Genomic DNA, 18,356 nt, shown 5'->3' on the forward strand with positions numbered 1-18,356 from the left:
TTAGTTTTGTTTTTTAGATTTTATTGCTTTATTTGTCAGAGAGAGTAGAAAGTGCGCACAAGCATGGGGAGCGGCAGGCAGAGGGAGAAGCAGGATCCCCACTGAGTAGGGAGCCCAATGCAGGACTCAATCCCAGTACCCTTGGGATCATGACTGGAGCTGAAGGCAGATGCTTAACAGACTGAACCACCCAGATGTGCCTGATTATGTTTTCTTGAGAAGGATTCTGGGACCATGTCTGGGTTCATGATCAATGAGTGATGTCTGCCATAGGTATAGGACAGGAACATGCCAGGATCAATTAATGATGTCTGCTGTGGGCATGAGGCTGGAAAGTGGCCACATGAGCACCTGAGAGGTATCATCCTAGTAGGTGATCTCTAAGGGCCTTCTGGTTATAAAAATCACAATTCCGCCTTTGATTCCCCAGCAGACCTGGTTAACACTGGTTGGCAAGCATGCACCTCTCGTATTGTGATATTTGCACACAGCTGATTTCTCTCCTTGCAAGAGACATTTTCATCAGCCCTGCAGGACAGTTATGGGGGGAGCAGACAGCCTCCTGAACTCTCTCCATCTATCCGTACTCACAAGACTTTACCCAGAAAGTTACAGATAAGGAAGCAATGCCAAGATTTAATATCCAGAGGACATTTCAGCTTTTCTTATAATTGTCCGCATATCTATAAAGGAGCTTCCCCACCGTGTGAAAATCCCACCCTGGCACAGGGAGGGGATGAACACTCAGCAACGGGCAGAGACGATTCCTAGCTTCGTGGTGCAGTCACAAGTGAAGGTCTCATCTGAGAGGGTCTGTGCCCTTGAGCTCCCTGGGAGGCATGTGCCTGGGTCACCGACAGACCATGTGCTAAGAACATCGGCAGCGTGGTGAATATCCTGCAAGTCTGGGCTGCTGAGTCAGAGAAGCTCCTCTCCTCTCTTTGTATCTTTAGGCTTTGCTTGGCAGGAAAGTTCTCCTGATGGCAGGCTCCACCAGAGACCACGCTCCCGCCTCTTATTTCACTTTATACACAAATGTGTGAGGCTGTCCCCCTCTGTACTCTGCCCCAAGTCCACCACCTTTCCTCCTCCACCTCTCTCCATCAATTCTGGACCCGCGAGGCCCCTGTGTATAGGGTTATTCCTAAAACCACATGGTTGGGGAAACTGCATGAGAAGGGGTTACAAGCAGGGTACAAGGGAACCCCAGGATTTCATCCTGAGCTGGCCTCAATGTAACATTTCACCAGGCCCTCCCTTCCTTTCCTGGGGAATAGATACCCTCAGCACCCTCCACCCCAACCCCCACCAACAGCAGAGCTTGGCAGATGAGAAATCAGGAGCAAGAGAGAGAGGAAGCTGGAGTTCACCCTCAGGCCACAGGGGCAAGATGAAAGGCAGTAGTTAAAGAAGGAGCCAGCTGGGGGGTAGGGGGAAGGGAAGCCAGCCATGGAATTCCCGAGAGCCTCTGGACTCCCTACAGGGCTCCCCTGGAATCCCCCTGTGCTCCATCAGGAATCCAAAAAAACGCCTCCTTCTAAGAGCAAGGAAAAAGAGCAACCAACAATTACTTGTTTTCCCAACAGTGTTGCTGGGAGGACTGTGCTTTGGTCATGTTGGTCATCACTCTTTGGAGGTGGAGAGCTCTATCTAGGAAACTCTTAGCATGGCCACCTGTCCCTCCTGCCTGGAGGCCTGAGGAGCTACGGGATGAAGGTGAAGGCTGCGTCCGTGGGGGAAGGAAGAAAGCTCCACCTGCAGACGGAGTGGGCATCTCCAGCTATTTCCCTCACAGTTATGTTTCTGCAAGCCTACCCGCTGAGTGGCCAGCTTCCCTGTCCAGAGTCTCCATGCTGGTCACGACTCTGTGGGCTTTCTTTATGTGACTAATTGCATTCTTCATATCCCCCCAGGAGGTGGGTATTTTCATTAACCCCATTATACAGATGAGAAAACCAAGGTACAGAGAGGTTAAAGAACTCACCAAAGGTGATACACAGTTAGTAAGGGCTGGAGCCGGTCTTGAATCCCTATCGCCCTGGCTGTGGAGTCACTGCTTGTAGCCCCCGCACCCACGACCATGCAGCTTAGTGTGTTTCATCGTGACACAAGGCCCACCCCCCAGGTGCTTCTTGCCCCAGGGAACACACGTTCGTGGGTTTTGAGCAATATCTGAAAACAAGATTCCAGTTTGACAAGGTAATTTGGACAAATCCCTGGGGTTGGTTGTAATGGGTTCTAACCAGTCACATTCCATAGGACTGATTGACAGTGATGGCTCAGGAAGTATGAGGTAATGTGATTTTAACAATTATTATCATTTTCTTTCTTTGGATAGATATGCTCTTCATGACGATTTTTTTTTTTTAAACCGGTGTGTCTTCTGTCCCATTATACTATAATGACCAGGAGAGACATATTAAATGTAGACCTTCTACTTTTCCCACCTCCTCCCATAGGTATTTTTTAAATTATTAAATATTGACATTGTAAATAATACATGAATATATTCTCCTGTTTTAAAAAAGTAAAACATTACAAATAAGGTTAAGTTTCCCCTTTGACCAAGATCCTCTTCTCACTGATGTCCCTCACCTTCTTCCAGAGATAACTTTATGACCAACTGGAAATGCATCCTTCCAGATACTTAAAAAATATTTATATACTTATGCTGCGCATATCCTTGTAGCAAATATGTATTGCTGTTGTTTTTGCATAAACACTATATCGTTTGAAATCTGCAGTGGTCATTCATTAACATTTCTCGGAGATCCATCCATGGAATGGAGATTAATCTCATTTGTTTTGACCATTGAACAAAATGCAGTGAGAATACCGCCACTTACTTAGTGACCCTCTGTGGATGGTCACGGGGTTTCCCACTGTCACCATGGCAAACAACGTGAGGTTCTCCATGCCTTCCTGGGACTGCGGACTGACCTCAGTCAAAGCCAATGTTCTCCTCTGCCCCGGGCGCGTGAGCAATCACAGTGACCCACCGCAGCTCACCACGCTGCGGGAGCTGGCCCTGCCATGCCAGGTGCTGTGACTCTCTACTGTCCTTGGAACGAAACTATTCTTAGAACTTGGCAAGTTCCCTCCCCAGGTTTTGGCCCCCACCCCTTGCCTTTACTCTAGGGTCAACGACTTCAAACAACACAGAGCTTGCCTTGATGATGAAAAGACAGAGCCTGCAGGACAGATACTTCTCCCCTCTCCTGTTCTGCTCTCAGGTTGGTCCCTGGCACACATCAGAACAACCCCCCACCCCCATTTGACCACAGCTGTGGTGTGCTTTGAACATCAAACCAAACGAGAGCAAATCTATGAACTACACTAAACGAAGCTGAACGAAACACAAACTAAACCAAATTCTAAATTTAATAAGTAAAAAGATGAACACAGATGTTGACCTGCAAAAGTGATGGGCCCGGAATAGGATTCTTCTCCTCCTAAAAACACAGTGATCCCGTAACACACTCCAAATGGCTTCAGAACGTGCCCCTTCCACACACACACCCATCCCAAGGCCAGGAATGAATGATTTGGAGGGGGCAGTCTTGTTCATCCATATTGGCCTGGTTATTCGACAGCTAGAAAGTGAGTGTGACCTCAGGTGGGGTAGGTGAGTGGAAAGTCTAGAGAGATGAATAAGGAAGAGAGATGAAAGCTCTTCACAACAAGTTAAATCCTTCAGAGCACACGAGCGGTCCTGAACAACGTGCTCAAGTCCATCTTGCAAGCAGTGTGGGGGATGCCTGAGGGCCTTCCTGGCGCTTGTCAAATATTGACGCTCTGCACTCACTGGCCGGAGTTCAGAGCCAAGGACCAGCGGCAGCACGGGGCCAGTGTTTGCGGAGCGATTACCACAGCCCAGCGCCTTGGAGGTCAGATTGTGAAACAGCCTTCGGTGGAGCCGGGCCTTCAGAGAGCCTTCCGGTCCTGCCCCGGTGTGGGGGCTACTTAACAGGGAAGGAGTTGTGCAAGGACATTTACAGAGAGTGGGAAGGTGGTCCAGTGCCAGGGAGAAGGCGACTTAAGAACATCTGCGGCCCTTTACCGTCCTCCTTCTCCCCTTAACTGTACCTCCAAGTAATCCAAGCCCTTTAGGGCCAAACGGGCCTCCCTGGCAGGGCTTGTCCCAGATAGTTCCCTCTGGACATGTCCCTTTTCCTGGTCAGATAGGCAGAGTGGTGGATTATTTTTAGAAGACATCAATTTCCACTTGGAGACTGAGAGCCTCTCTTCTCCCTATTCCCAACTTAACACCTGAAATGCCCTCAGAAGCCCTCCCTGGCACTGACCCGGTTTCCAGAAGTGTTTGGAATAGCTGTTGAATTGAATTGCTCTACTGATCGGGCAGACCACGATGGAACAGAGTCTCCTTCCTCCTGCTGGGGCCCTAAAGATTTGCAAGGGCAATGGGGGAGGGTCTGGGAGGGTAGCAGGGCCCTCGGGGTGGGCATAAAGCCAGATCAAGCCTGATATGTGTCCCAGATGGTCTACAGCGGCACAGTCGTGATACAAACATTACATACCTGTCAGTATGGAGCCCCGGGCCACTGCGGCTACAGCATACTTATAGACAGCAAGTACGGCCAAGAGAGCTGATTCATTTCATTCTTACAAAGGAATTTAACTTAATTTAATTTAATCTTTCAAATTTTTAATTAAGTTAAATGGAAATGTAAATAGGCCCATGTGGCTAGTGACTAGCACAGTGAATGCACAGGTGTGAAGCCTCCATGCGTCCCAATGGGCAGGAAGAGGGGCCGTGCACGGGGGAGAGAAGGGTTGGGGCAGAGTACAGGGTCTTATCCCCATGCCCTTGGAAGGATTTCAGGGGGGTATGAATGACTAAAAAGGTTAGAAAATTATATATGTACACGCATGCCTTTATCTGAGGAGAGAGTCTTTTGCTTTCATTAGAAGCACAAAAGAAGCCCTGATCTCAAAAATGAAAGATAGTAACTCCTTGATCTGTCAGATGCCACTCACTTCTCCAGGGAAGCCTGCTTTGATCCCCGAATATAGGGTTTTTCAGCCATACGTCTACAGTACTTTTCTTTGTAGCATTTGAAATATATAAAATTGTACGTACATCATTTTTAAGAAGATTTTATTTATTTGTCAGAGAGAGAAAGAGAGAGAGAGAGCACACACGCAGGGGTGGGGCAGAGGGAGAGGGAGAAGCAGGCTCTGCCCTGAGCAAGGACCCGATGTGGGACTCCATCCCAGGACCCTGGGATTATGACCTGAGCTGAAGGCAGACACCTAACCAACTGAGCCACCCAGGTGCCATAGACAGATAGATAGATAGATAGATAGATATAGATAGATATAGATATAGACATAGACATAAAATTTTTTTTAACTAAAACTCATCTTATTTCACTAAGGGGTAAGTCCCATAAATTAAGCAGTAACCAGATCTGCTTCTGCTCATCAATAAATCCCCAGAGACTGACATAGCGCCTATCACATAGAGGATAGGCACTTAGATTGGATAGACTGATGGTGGGTGGGTGGGTGGATGGATGGACGGACAGATGGATGATGACTGATGGATAGAAGGAAGCAGGCATGCAAGCATAAATGAATAAACAAATTAACAGACAAATTAGGGATACCCTTTACCCCAATAACTGTAATTCTCAAAAAGCAACCAAAGACCTCCAAACTGACGTGGGGGTATGGGGCTGTACCACTTGAGGCTGCTGTCCCAATCAGAATCGTACAGGCATCCTTCTTGTTCCCCTGTCCCAAGAGGAATACTCTTTCCTTCCTCTCCATCCATAGCACGTTGCCTGGTGATCTATCTAATCTCCAGTGGACTTCATTGCTTAAAAGTCTACTTTCCCCACCAGACTTCTAGAAGGAAGGGACCTTGTCCTTCTCAACTAGTACTCCTCAGGCCGTCCCACTTCTGTCCTGCAGAAGCACGAATGTGTTGGAGGCCAGTGCACTCTGACCCCGGGCCAGCCTGGCTCACTGGTCTTTATACAACCACCCTCACCACTCACAGCCAGGGTAAGGTTGCCAGACTGAGCCAAATGGAAATATAGGACACACCATAAAATGTGAATTTCAGATAAACAACGAATCACATTTTTAGCCTAAATACATCCCCTTGTAATATTTGGGACACACTTATAGTAAAAAATCACCACCATCATTAGTAATCTGAAATTCATTGGACATCTCCTATTTTATCTGGTGACCCTACTCCAGGGCCTCAAAGGGAGTAGGTAGCCAGTAAGTAAGGAGTGTGGGTGGCATGGGGGAGGAGGGAAATGAGATAAATGACCAGCTCTGTAAAGTCCTAAGGCTTCGGATAAGTGCAGAACGTGCTACCAGCTTATCTGCGGGTTCTATTTCCCAACACCATGAATGAACTAGCTCCCCCATGCTTCACCAAACAACTCATTCATGCCACGGGTCACATCAAAGATACACTATCTCTCCTCCAAGCACCACTCCTTCCGCTCCTGCCTCCCCCGAACTGCCACCCACTCAGGGCTGGCTGTGAGGGCATGAGACTGTCCTTTCCCAAGGATCTTGCATAGATTTGCTCATGTAAACCTCACGACAACCCTCCTGGGTGGGTACTAATCAAATCTTCATTCCACAGATGGGAAAACAGAACCTAGTGAAGTCAAGGCCCGTTTCCAGAGTTATACAGTGTGACAGAGCCAGTAACCAGTCCTAGGCAGTGTGTCCTCAGTGCCTAAGCTCTATGCTGCTTTCTCACACAGCCACTCAGAAAGGCCAGTTGCAAGGGCACCAGGGACCAGAGGCAGAGCAAGCAATGTCACTCATTCTTCCTCTATAGGAGCCGCCATATTAAAGTCAGCGACCCTGATAAACAAGAAAGGCTTTCCAAAGTGAACACCACTGAAAGTCCTCATGTCATGAGTTCTGTAAAATGGACTCACAAAGATGCTACACTTGGCTCAAAGGTGAAATTCCAAAGAACCATCCCAACCCCTTTCCAAACTGCCTCTACAGGTGGTGATGACCCATGTAGACAGGCCTGGCCATACTCGTGGTGAGAGCCAGCACATTGCACAGATGCTCTATGCTGTGTGTCCCAGCACACAGGAAATAAGCCCTCCAGGCAAGGAAGAAGTAGGGGGGAGCGGCATTCCTTTCTCTCGAGGTTCTGTAACTAGGGAGAGGGTGAGGGAACAGAACAGAAGAGGGGGAAGAAAAGCTCTGATTTGAGTTTCCGCTGGCTCACAGGCCCTCTCTGGCTCATCAATGAGTCCTTTCAGGGTTCCCTCTCCCCAACTAACTTATGATTTCCTGTCCAGCACACTATACCCATTGATGGGGTATCAGCAAATCCCACCAGTTTATACCAGAAGGACCCAAGGAGATCAGAAAGGAATGGGGGAGGTGAGGAGAGGAAGAGGCAGGAAGGTGAGGAGTGGCTTCCACCCGTATTGTTGGACTAAGACAGGGTTTACCAGAAGACAGGAAGCTGGCTCACCTTTGGCTCATCTCATAAGTAGAGTGATAAGGACAATGGAATAAAGTCAGGTACTTGGGGGGAAAGACGCAGACCTGGCCTCTCCAAGATGACTCACTACCAAAAGCCTGCAAGTGAAGGAGTGGACCTTGGTTGTGAGGACCAGGGGTGCGTTTCTCTTCTTTGTGTTTTTATTGGCTTACACCAGGCTTATAGCCCTAAGAAATAATCTAGAACCTCTCAGTTTTCCCTTCCTGGTATAGGAAGTGTTTCTGTCCAAGCACGGTGATTCTGCCTTGACGGGTGCCTAGATCCCCTGCTGTCACCTCTGTGACCCTCTACCCTGGGCCACACTCATTGGTACAGAGAGGGCACCTGACTCAAATCAGGCCAATCCAAGTCTTCCCTGGGATTCTTCAACTTGAAACTAGGAGAGTCCATCTCTCTGGTTTGGGGAATGAATAGATATGAAATTCAGGAGCTGCTGACAGCTGAGTTCCTTGGGAACCTGAGGACAGGGCCCAGAGAGAAGCAGAGAATAGACACAGACAGAAAGCAGCTGTGTTGTCAGCAGGTGTTCCTAGAGAGTCCACTGTCTCACTCTCCTCTTCACCCTCTGGTCAACTGCACGACCACCGCTGGTATCTCCTTCCAACCAAGTCTCCCATTTGTCTGAGCCGCAGGAGTGTAAAACTATCCCTTGTGACTCAAAAAGTCTACGCAAGTGAGCTGGTACCAAGGGAGGTGTCTGCAGGAGGAGCTGTGTGAACACGCCAGTGCACATTAGAGAGTCGCACACGCCATGCGCATGTACAAACAGGGAGAGAGAGAGCCTTCCTTGGCGAGACAGACGCAGTGATATGCCCAGTTTGTGTCTGCAGTTCAAGAAACTGCTTATTTTCTGTTTCTGTCTCTCCTGTGTGTTTGCTTTTCTTTGCCTGCAATGACGTGGTGGCTTGTGTCTCACCCTGGTTGTTTACAGTTACATGTCTGCTCACGCACATAGCACCCACGGCCATCCTCCTGCCTCCCCACCCTGGTTTCCTACCCGCCAGGCAGAGGAGGGTGACAAAGCTTGACTGTTAAGATCATCATAGGAAGCCCACAAATTCCACAAAGTCCAGTGGCTGCCTGTAATATTCCAGACTGAGCCAGGCCCAGCTAGACGGGCAAAGTTTCCTCATTTGTCCCTCTGCTCTGACCGAGACACTGACCCCGAGAGCTCGGACAGGGGTTCTCCAGATGACTGGGGACATGAGAGAGGCCAGTCCCCCAGAGACCCAGGCCACTGCAGGAGAAACTGGGTACCATCTAAACTCAGACCAACTTACCTGCAGGTCAAAGAACTTGCTGTACCTCCGGTAGATGGTCTGGGACGTGGAGTCGGACCAGGTCACGTTGATGATGTATACCTGTGGAGAAAAGGTAAGATCAAGTGAGTGGGTGGTGAAGGCCAGGCTTCAAACTGTACCAGGCACCATGTACCATGACTAGGGTTACCCCGTGGCCATGACCATTCCTACCTCCATTCCCAAAACCCAGCACAGTGTCAGGTATCACACAGATGTACACACATTTATTTAAACACAGACACACAGACACACAGACAGACACACACACACACACACACACACACACACACACACACATCTAGAAGGATATTCAATAAACTACTAAGGATGATTATCTTAGATTAGGATTACAAGTGGTTTTCATTTCCTTCTTCTCTTTATATGTTTTTTATACAATGAACATACATTGGGGTTGTCAAAAATTCCCACTGGTTCTCCAACTCTTAAGAATGAGATTCTACAAGAGGTCTTCCCAAATTGCAGTGCTGGGGCCCACGCTCTGAAATTCTGCATAAGTAGATCTGGGGTTTCAGGGCTCAAGTATCTACATCTTATTTTGCTTTTTAAAGGATTTATTTTTTTTAAGATTTTATTTATTTATTTGAGAAAGAGAACACGAACAGGGGAGAGGAGCAGAGGAACAAGCAGACTTCTTACTGAGTAGGGAACCCAACGCAGGGCCCAATCCCAGGACCCCGAGATCATGACCTGAACCAAGGGCAAATGCTTAACTGACTGGGCCACCCAGGTGCCCCTTAAAGGCTTTATTTTTATACAGCAGTTTTAGGTTCACAGCAAAAATGAGCAGAAATTACAGAGCGTTCCCATACAACCCCGGCCCTCTCCCACCACTTGGGTGGTGCATTGTTAAAACGGGGCATCTATCCTTTTTAACAAACCACTTCTGCTGTAGTTGATCCTCAAACCCACTCTGAAAAGCACATCAGGTGACCATAACCATTTCAGAGACGCGCGAATTCAGCCCAGTATCCCCACGTCTCAGCTCAGGGCTGGGCACAGGACAGAGTGCACGCCCAGAAAACATTCTGCTGCGCTGAACAATCAAACGGACACCCTGGACAAGAGGCCCATTTGCAGGACAGATATTGGCGCATGTCAGATTTGTAAACTTGTCTGAAATGAAGGCATTTCCAAGACCCCGTTCCCAGTGTCACCCCACTTCCTGGGGCTCAGGCTCTCCATGGCTGGTGCCTCAAGCCAGTCTGGCCCAGGAGGTGGGCAGGCCTGCTGGCTGAAGAAGGAGAAAGTCCCCTGCCACACAATCTCTCTGGTGTCAAGGACAACACTGAGACACCATGGGACTCCTGCCTTGCTTCCTTCCTCCCAAGAGACGGAGCGGCTGTGTCCACAGCTCTGGTTCGCTCACCAGGGTGCCCATCAGCATCTCCTGGCAGGTTTCACAAAAACGCAGATTCCAGGTCCCTGCTTACGGATTCTGACTCAGTAGGTCTGGGGGGACTCCACCTGTGAGAAGAAAATGGCCAGCGAAGCCAGGGCTCTCAGCCACTGTGAGAAGGAAGGAATGTGAGCAAAGATCCCTTGGCCTCAGGGTAGCTGAAGTCCCCGGATGCCCAGAGCAGGGCTGTCTTAGTCTGTCCCAGCTGCTATAACAAACTACCATCGACTCGGTGGCTTAAACGACTGACATTTACTTCTCACAGCTATGGAGGCTGGAAGTCCAAGATCAAGGTTTCCGGTAAGACCGACTTCCTGACTTTCAGTTGGTCTCCCTGGTCCTGTGACCTTATGTGGTGGAGAGAGAGCGCTCTAGTCTCTTCCTTGTCCTCTGAGGACACTCACCCCACCCCTGGGGCTCCCACCTCGTGGTGTCATCTAAACCTGATCACCTCCCAAAGGCCCGGCCTCAAACATCACACTGGGGACTAGGGGTCCAACATACGGATTTGGGGGGACACAAATGCGCAGGCCACAGCAAGGGTTTTGCACACAGGGGTATGGGGCTTTATGTCTGGCTATGCAGGTAACCTCTAAAGCAAACGAGCTCTGAGTCCTCCACCCCTCCTCCCCCACCTAAGCCCCCTCACAGAGTCACCTCGCTCAGCGCAGTGTTCGCTGTGAACCGAAATCGAGGAGAGGGTCATAAAGCAAAGCAAAGAGTGAGGGTTGCCACCCGGACATGGGGTATTCACGACCTGTTTTATGTGACCCCAATAAGAAAGAAAGTAAAGTGGGAGGCCATCCTTATCTTCACAAGCCCAACATAAACCATTGACTATGATTATAATAGATAGGGGTGTGCTTTGCTTTAGATCATATATAAATATCTATCTCATAGAATTAACGGTAGGAACCATTTAGGTAATGGCCACTTCAGTCCAGCACAGTGCAAAGCACTCAGAAGCATTAGCTCATTTCATCGATGATGTAGCTACCATTGTTACCTCTATCCATTCTGTACAGGAGGTAGCTGAGGTTCAGAGAAGTTAAATAACTTGCCTGAGGTGACACAGCTAGTAAAATACAGAGCAAAGGACTTGAACCCAGGTCCAGCTGTATGCAATGGCCATGCTCTGGACCACACAGGATATCTTTCTGCATGTAAATTTCAGAGTGTCGATATTTAAAGCAAACTACTTAATCAGAACTGAAAGACATCATTCTTAATAAATCTCTGGGTGGCCTGAAAAGTCTGTGTGCCCCTTACATAGGAGATGGACCTAGAGGAACGGGGCGGGGGTCATGTCAATTTTGAGAGAAAGAAGAGGCAGAACTCAGGGCCCAGATGGAAGTCAGTGGTTAGGAATGCTATAAAACCAGAGAAACACAGAGGAAACCCTCACGCACAACTGGCTTCATTGACTGTGGCCAGATGCTCTGGGGTTTTCACCGGGATTATAACCCATCCCATCCCCTCTGCTGACTCTTGGCTCCTTGACCCCCAAATCCTACTGGCTCCATCTCCCCTCCCACTGCATCTCCCCTTCCCACAGGTCCCAGGCAGGGAGCTGATGCTGTACATGGCCAGGTGCTGCCTTCCTGACCTCTGCCTGGGTGGACACACTATAAGGAGGCCCCAAGCGGCAATGCCCTCCCAGGAGAGAGCCTGTGGGCCATTAGACAGCAGCCTTTCTCCCCGGCCAACCAAGCGGGGCCTGGAGGAAGGGCTTAACTGGGGCTTAACATGACCCATGCTCCTTCCTCTTCAGTAATTAGGGGCTTCCCTTCACCTCCCAGGGAGAATTAATTATAGGCTCACAGCCTCCGGCAGCTGGGAGGCCTCTCCATCTGCAGAGGAGGAAACTCAGAGCCAGGATGGTGATTTGCCAAAGAAGAGGCAGACACTCTGGAGTCTGTCACACCTGGGTTTCCCTCTTAGGACCACCGCTATTGGCTGTGAGACGTCAGCCCAGCCTCTCGGACCCTCAGGCTCCTCCTCTATTCAGTAGGCACAAGCTTGGGGTCCCCACTATGTTCGTTACCATAGCAGGTGTGCTCACCCCATTAGTGCCAGAGCTGGGACAGGAGCCCAGACCTCCCAAATCCCAGACTAGGACTCACCAGCACACAACCAGAGCATCCTCTCACCCCCTGCAGAAGTCCTTTCCCTGCACAGAGAACCATCTCTGCCTGACCCTTGACCTGAACCCATCCCAAAAGCAAGCCTCTGGAGAAAATCCAGAGGGCAGGGCGGTGGAAGTTGCCCCGTGAGCCCTGCGGGCCACAGCCACCAGGCTGCAACCCGGCCATGCTTCCCCTCAAAACACGTTTCCTTTCCATTTTGGGCAAAGGCTTGCTCTCTGCTTCCCATGCTCTGAGTGAGCATGAGGGGACTCGGGTGCTGCGGTATGGAAATAAATCCTCACCCAGGTACCCCCAAACCTTTAGGATTTACCAAAGTTCCCCCAGCCTCCCTCTTGGACTAACGGTCTAAATCCTGAGTTGAGGAAATGATCAGAGATCTCCCTGGAAACAGAAGCCCAGAGGTCTGGGCACAGTCTCCAGACCCCATTCTTTCATCTAGGCAGCCTCTTGCAAGGGTTCATCTGCTTTCCTCCAAACCTTAAACCTCCTAGATTACTGTTCCAGGTGAGCAAGGCAAATACAAAATTCCGGCCCAACCCACACAAACCCCAACGCACATTAGATTCTCAAGCCTCTCGGAGCCGGCCCTGCTGGCATGGGAAACCCTAGCGATAAACCCCCGAGAAAGAGCAGGTGGAAGGGAAGGGGGACAGGGCAAAGGTCATCCGAGACAGCCAGCTCTGTTTACCAGGCCTGCGTCAGGGACCCAGATAAATTCTCCTCTGGCTGCAGGAGCGGCCCAGATAACGTTACCCCACAGCTGGTTCTCAAGAAAGGTTTGCAACTGAACATCCTGCTTCCACACACTCTACTTGGGGTTATGTTTCCCAGGTGGAGTTTCCCTTACTCTGGATTTTAAAAGCCCATGGATTCTATTTCCCCCATTTCTGGCCATTTCGGGCAGATGGTAGGCATCTAGGGGGCTTGCTGATGACCAGCAACTATGTCCGGTTCCTGTCGAAGAGGCGGTTCCAGAGTCTCACATCCACCTGCCCCGCTTATCCTCTACAGAGGAGGGTCCCCACCACAGACACAACCGGGGAAACTCTCAACAGACCCCCACCACGATGCCTTGGTCCGGCCAGCCCACCCGCTCTGGACCAACTTCCATCCACTCAGCTCAACAAGCCCAAGAAATGTCTGAGGCTTCCAATCCTTCCAACAAGTAAACAACAAACAACAACTCCAAAGGAGTAAACAACTCCTTTCAACAGGTAAACAGCCTTGATGCCAATCAGACCACGGCTTAACTCCAGAGCACTGAGAATGAAGCCCAGCCCAGTTCCTACGGAGGGATGTTCACGATCGGACCTGGGTTGCAACAAAAGAATGACCCAAAGATATGGCCCAACCATTCTCAGAAGGCCTACATGTTTAAGTAGAAAGGGCCAGTACAGACCTATTGCTCCCTGTGCTGACAAAAGGAGTTAGGAACTGTGGAAGAAACCGTGTATCTTCGTGGCACTGTGGCTCCGTTTACTAAGGAAGGTCTTATTTTCTCTGGACCCCTGCCAGCTACCCCTGCCCCCAAGCCAAATGGAAACTCAATGACAATCTTTCTTCACCTGCTCACACCATAATCCATCAGGTGGCTAGGACTAGGGCCGCTGCATACAATTGTATAAGTTGTTCACTGCCCAAAGACTGCCCAGCCAAGGGGCAAGTAGGGGCTGAAATCTCACCTATACACTGCACCTCAAACTGTGCACTTTGGCTGGAAGCTGTAAGCACAGAGAAAAGGGGGTGCCTTATTCTAATGCATATACAGTACTTCTGGCCAGGACACAGCACCCTGTTGCCCTAGGCGGGGCTGTCACTGATTTTTGGGGCCCTTGAGGTCACAATACATCCTCAGGACCCAGCTCTTCAACTCCCCCAAATCTTCTAGATGGAGGGATGCTTAACATTAGGAACCGAAGAAATCTGAATAAACACAGCCGGTAAAGGGGAGTTTACATCTGGAGATATGACCATCGCTCTGGCTTCCAGAGGGAGCCGTTCATCATACCAAATTCTCCAAGAAGATGATGCCAGCCCATCTAAGGTATCAATCAGCTCTAACTTTCTACTCAAAGGGTCCCACTCAAAGGGTCCCACTCAAAAGGTCCCCCAGGGAGGGAGGCATGGAACATAAGTTCCAAATCAGGCCAGACTGATCCTTGAGGTCCAAACTACCTGGCAAGGCAGAGGACCCCAGGGCTGCTGCCCCCAGTGCAAGTGGCTACACCAAAGGCTGGGCCAATGCCCCCTTTCCTCCCAGTTAGGCCCACTGAGTCCCATAGTAAGCAGTGAAGGCCATGGGGTCAAAGACTCTTCTTGGCCGCACCCAGACAGAAAGCCCCAGAAGCCAACATCTGACCTGGGTCCACTAGCCGAGCATCTAGCCATCTCTTGCAGTGCTCCTAGTCTGATTTCCACAATTAGCCAGTTATTGTATCTGCCTTTATTTGCTAATTATTGGCTCAGAACAACCCAGCACCGGACACACGTTATGTCCCTGCAGATTTAACATGGCTGAGTATGTACCCACCCCACCAAGAGCAAGGGCAGCAAACATCTTCTCCAACTGCTCTGGTATTCCCCAGACCCGCCAGTCCAGAGGGTACACTGAAATGATGACTGACTGGTGGGTCTATCGCATGAAAATCCATGCGGTTTAAAGCTCCAATGAGGTCAAAAGCAGCAACTCTTGGGAATTATCCCACTCACCCCCAAAAGCAAATCCCCAGAGGCCAAGGGTAGACTACAAATACATCCGGTTCAGTGCAAGGGTCTTGGCCAACCTAAAACTCGGTCGGCAAGATCAAGTTTAATAGCGTGTGGCTACTTGGCTAAAGTTTCTGCTCACTCCCAGAGTATGGCCCTATTAAAATTCCAAGCCCTCCTCTAGGGTGGGTACTTGTTCTAGGGGTGGGAAGGATGGTGATGCTACAGATTTGGGGAACAAGCACCACCTAGTAGCTTAGACTGGAGGGTGCCCCCCACCCCAGTGCGCACACACTCAGGTTGACCACAGGGTTAATGACCAGTTGATGGAACCTTTCCCGTGCTCATACCCCCCTATTCCAGGGTCACGCTGGACCTCACGTTTTTGCACCAGTCACAGTAAATGCAGCTGACGCGACCCCAGGAAGGCTCTGGGAGAGACGGGGCATATGCTGGCAGAATGTTCCTCCCAGAATTACCTGTCCACCAGTCACCATAGCCTCCACCACAGCTGGCCTGCACCAGATGGCCCTCACCTGGGAGAAGGGGCTTTTTGGAGGGGTTTGGAGAGGGGAGAGCGGGCTCCTGTACCTTATCAAACACCTTCGAGAGTGTTTAGTGGGTGCCCATCTCACTCAGTGTGGGTGCCTGCTGTTGTCTTCAGGGATCACGGCCTTGATTCCTTATTTAACTTGAAAGCTAGTGGGTAGGTAAGACGGTCTGGAAAAAGCCTCCGTATCACTTGCAGCTCCACTTACGGATGGGGCTAACAGCTGTTACCTCACTTCCAGGTTGTTGTTAGGATTCAGGAGCTAACCCTGTATCTCCCATTAGCACAAAAGCTCCCCGACGGCAGATTATGGCATCCTAAAGCTCCGAATGACACTATGCCTAAGAGGTGCTCACTTAATGTCCCTTAAGTAAGGGAAGAAATAAAACAACCAACAAACATTGAGCGAGTGCTTACCTAGTACCTGGTTTTGTGCCAAGCTAACGACAAGGCAACGTCCCCCGACCTCCAGGCTCTTCCAGCTCAGTCTGACAAATCAAGTAGGGAAACAGTGCAAGAAGAAGTCACAGGGTGCCAACACGTGGGGCTCAGAAAGGACCAAAGGCAGTGCTGGCACCATGGAGAGGGAAGACAGCTTTGAAGGCATTTGATGAGTTTAAATATTGGCTCTAACATTTCTGTGCTGTGTGGGCTGGGGCAAGTGTCTTGAATTCTCTGAGTCGGGGTTTCCCCAGCTGCAGCGTGTGGTTTCTAATGGGAGTCTCTCGTTAAATGTGATGATGGATACAGGACGCGTGGCAAGCACCCAACGAACATTCCCAGGAAGAGAGAAGGTGTGAACCAACTTCTTTCCCTTTGCGTGAGACGTGGAGCATGACGCCAGGAAGTGGAACAGGAGAGGAGTGGGGAGTGGCAAACAGGGACACAGGTGGGCGAGGATGAACACACGTGTGGGCACACACACGCCCACGCACGCGGGCACACTGGCAACGGATCCAGAGCTGGCCTGGGACAGCAGAAGGGCAAACACTGACGGCCGCCTGGAGCTAGGAAAACAATGGCCGCCCTCAGGAGCCCCCCGCGGAAAGGATGGGCGAGCTGTGGCAGGCCCCTCTGGGTCAGAGGCTTTTTTTTTCTTCTTTATTTCACGTTTCCTGGAGGGGGAAATGAGTGTCTAAAGTTGGAACTCCCAGGATTTACAAACCCTCCATGGACCTTAAAAGAAGTTTCCACTGTCAAAGCTCTGTGTGTATGACCACCAGAACTAGGAGACGAACAGTAAGAGACTGTTCTTAGAAACTTTTTCTCATACGCACCAATTTTTGGTTTCATCAGGAAGAACTCGAATAGCCACGCCAACTTCACGGGGCACGTACTGCATTCCAGGCATTGCTAAACACTTTATGCAGATCATCTCAGTTAATCCCTGCTACCACCTCTGATCCACAAACGAAGACACCTAGAGAGGTAACTAACTGGTCTACCTAGTCGTACTGGCGGCATGTCACTGAGCTTGGCTTCAAACATGGCGCTGACTTCATAGCCAGACCACATCAGCCTCTTCAATAACTACACCAGATGGCCCGGAACAAGGCAGACTCCCTACCCCAAGGCTCTGCCCCCCTGCTTCTATCTGCGGCTCTGTTAAGGGTGGCTCCGCCTGTGGGTGAGCTATGCGGCAGTCCTGAAGTCACCCACGCGGCAAGCGCGTAAGGTCTGCAGGGGACCAGCACTCTATTTTACGTGATCTGAGTTCATCACATCAACTCCATGAAAAGCTGTTACTCACTCCGAGCCGCACTTGCCAGCCATAAAATAGGGATGCTAAGAGCTGCTTCACTGTGAGGATTAATGAGAACACAAAACCCACCTCCAGTGCCCTGGACACCACAGTTGCTCAATAAATGTGACCTCCCTTTCCCATCCTCCCTCCCTCAGAATGCCTGGCATGGTCTTTTGCACTTGGAATTTGAGCCTCCTCCCTAGAAGTTTCTGGAGACACCAATTAGCACTGGGTCTTGAAAGGAACCCACTTTGGGTTTCTAGAGCTCTGGACGTGGTTCCCACTCCACGCTTTCCAGAGTTCCTGAGGGCGTCCGGTTGAACCTTTGTACCTTCGTCCCTCCAACTGTGCCACCACCCTCTGGTCCCAAGCCAGCTTGTCCAGAGCAGACAGGTCTGACCACCTTGCACCAGCAGGTGCTCCAATGGAGAGGCAGCAAATGGGCAGCAGACCTCTTGGCTAATGCCCAGGACCCCGGGGTGGGTGGCAGTGTGCCCAGACTAGGGGAAGGAGGCTCACCCTATTATGAAAATCGAGAAAAACTCTAGATGCACCCTGACATTCAGAAGCTAGAGTCCTGGAAACCTTAAACATATCCTCTCCTGAACTATAGAGAGGGTCATGCTCCTGAGCTTCTGCCGGGCTTGGACACAGCCCAGTGGGTCGAGGAAAGGTTAGAAATGAGGATTCTCACTCCGCACACACTCAAATCAATGACTGACCTGGACCCACTGACCAGGACACACACATCCTGTGAACGTGCCCCACTCCCTCGTCACACCCGAGAGAGCAAGGCAAAGGTTAACACACACAGCTTGGCTTCCTCTTCCTGGGAAACAGAGCAGCCGGGCAAGGCCAGAGGCCAGCGGTCCCCTCCACACACAGCACACAGGGGAAATGACCCTGGTGTTTCCTCCCCGCCATCTGACACTCTTACACCTTCCTCTCTACTGTGCTCAGCAAACCTGC

At 50.3% G+C, this 18,356-nt stretch overlaps 1 protein-coding gene across 1 annotated transcript in view; it reads right to left on the minus strand.

The window, feature by feature from the left end:
* LOC111145273 (SH3 and PX domains 2A) overlaps positions 1–18,356 on the minus strand; it is a 227,328-nt gene that overhangs the window by 165,224 nt on the left and 43,748 nt on the right. The window contains exon 2 of the mRNA XM_022500089.1: positions 8,803–8,883. Coding sequence (XP_022355797.1) covers positions 8,803–8,883 — 81 coding nt within the window. The remainder of the gene's footprint in view (positions 1–8,802; positions 8,884–18,356) is intronic.

This window comes from Enhydra lutris, unplaced genomic scaffold (assembly GCF_002288905.1).
Source record: "Enhydra lutris kenyoni isolate GAN:26980312 unplaced genomic scaffold, ASM228890v2 scaffoldscaffold12, whole genome shotgun sequence".
Classification (NCBI taxonomy): Eukaryota; Metazoa; Chordata; class Mammalia; order Carnivora; family Mustelidae; genus Enhydra; species Enhydra lutris.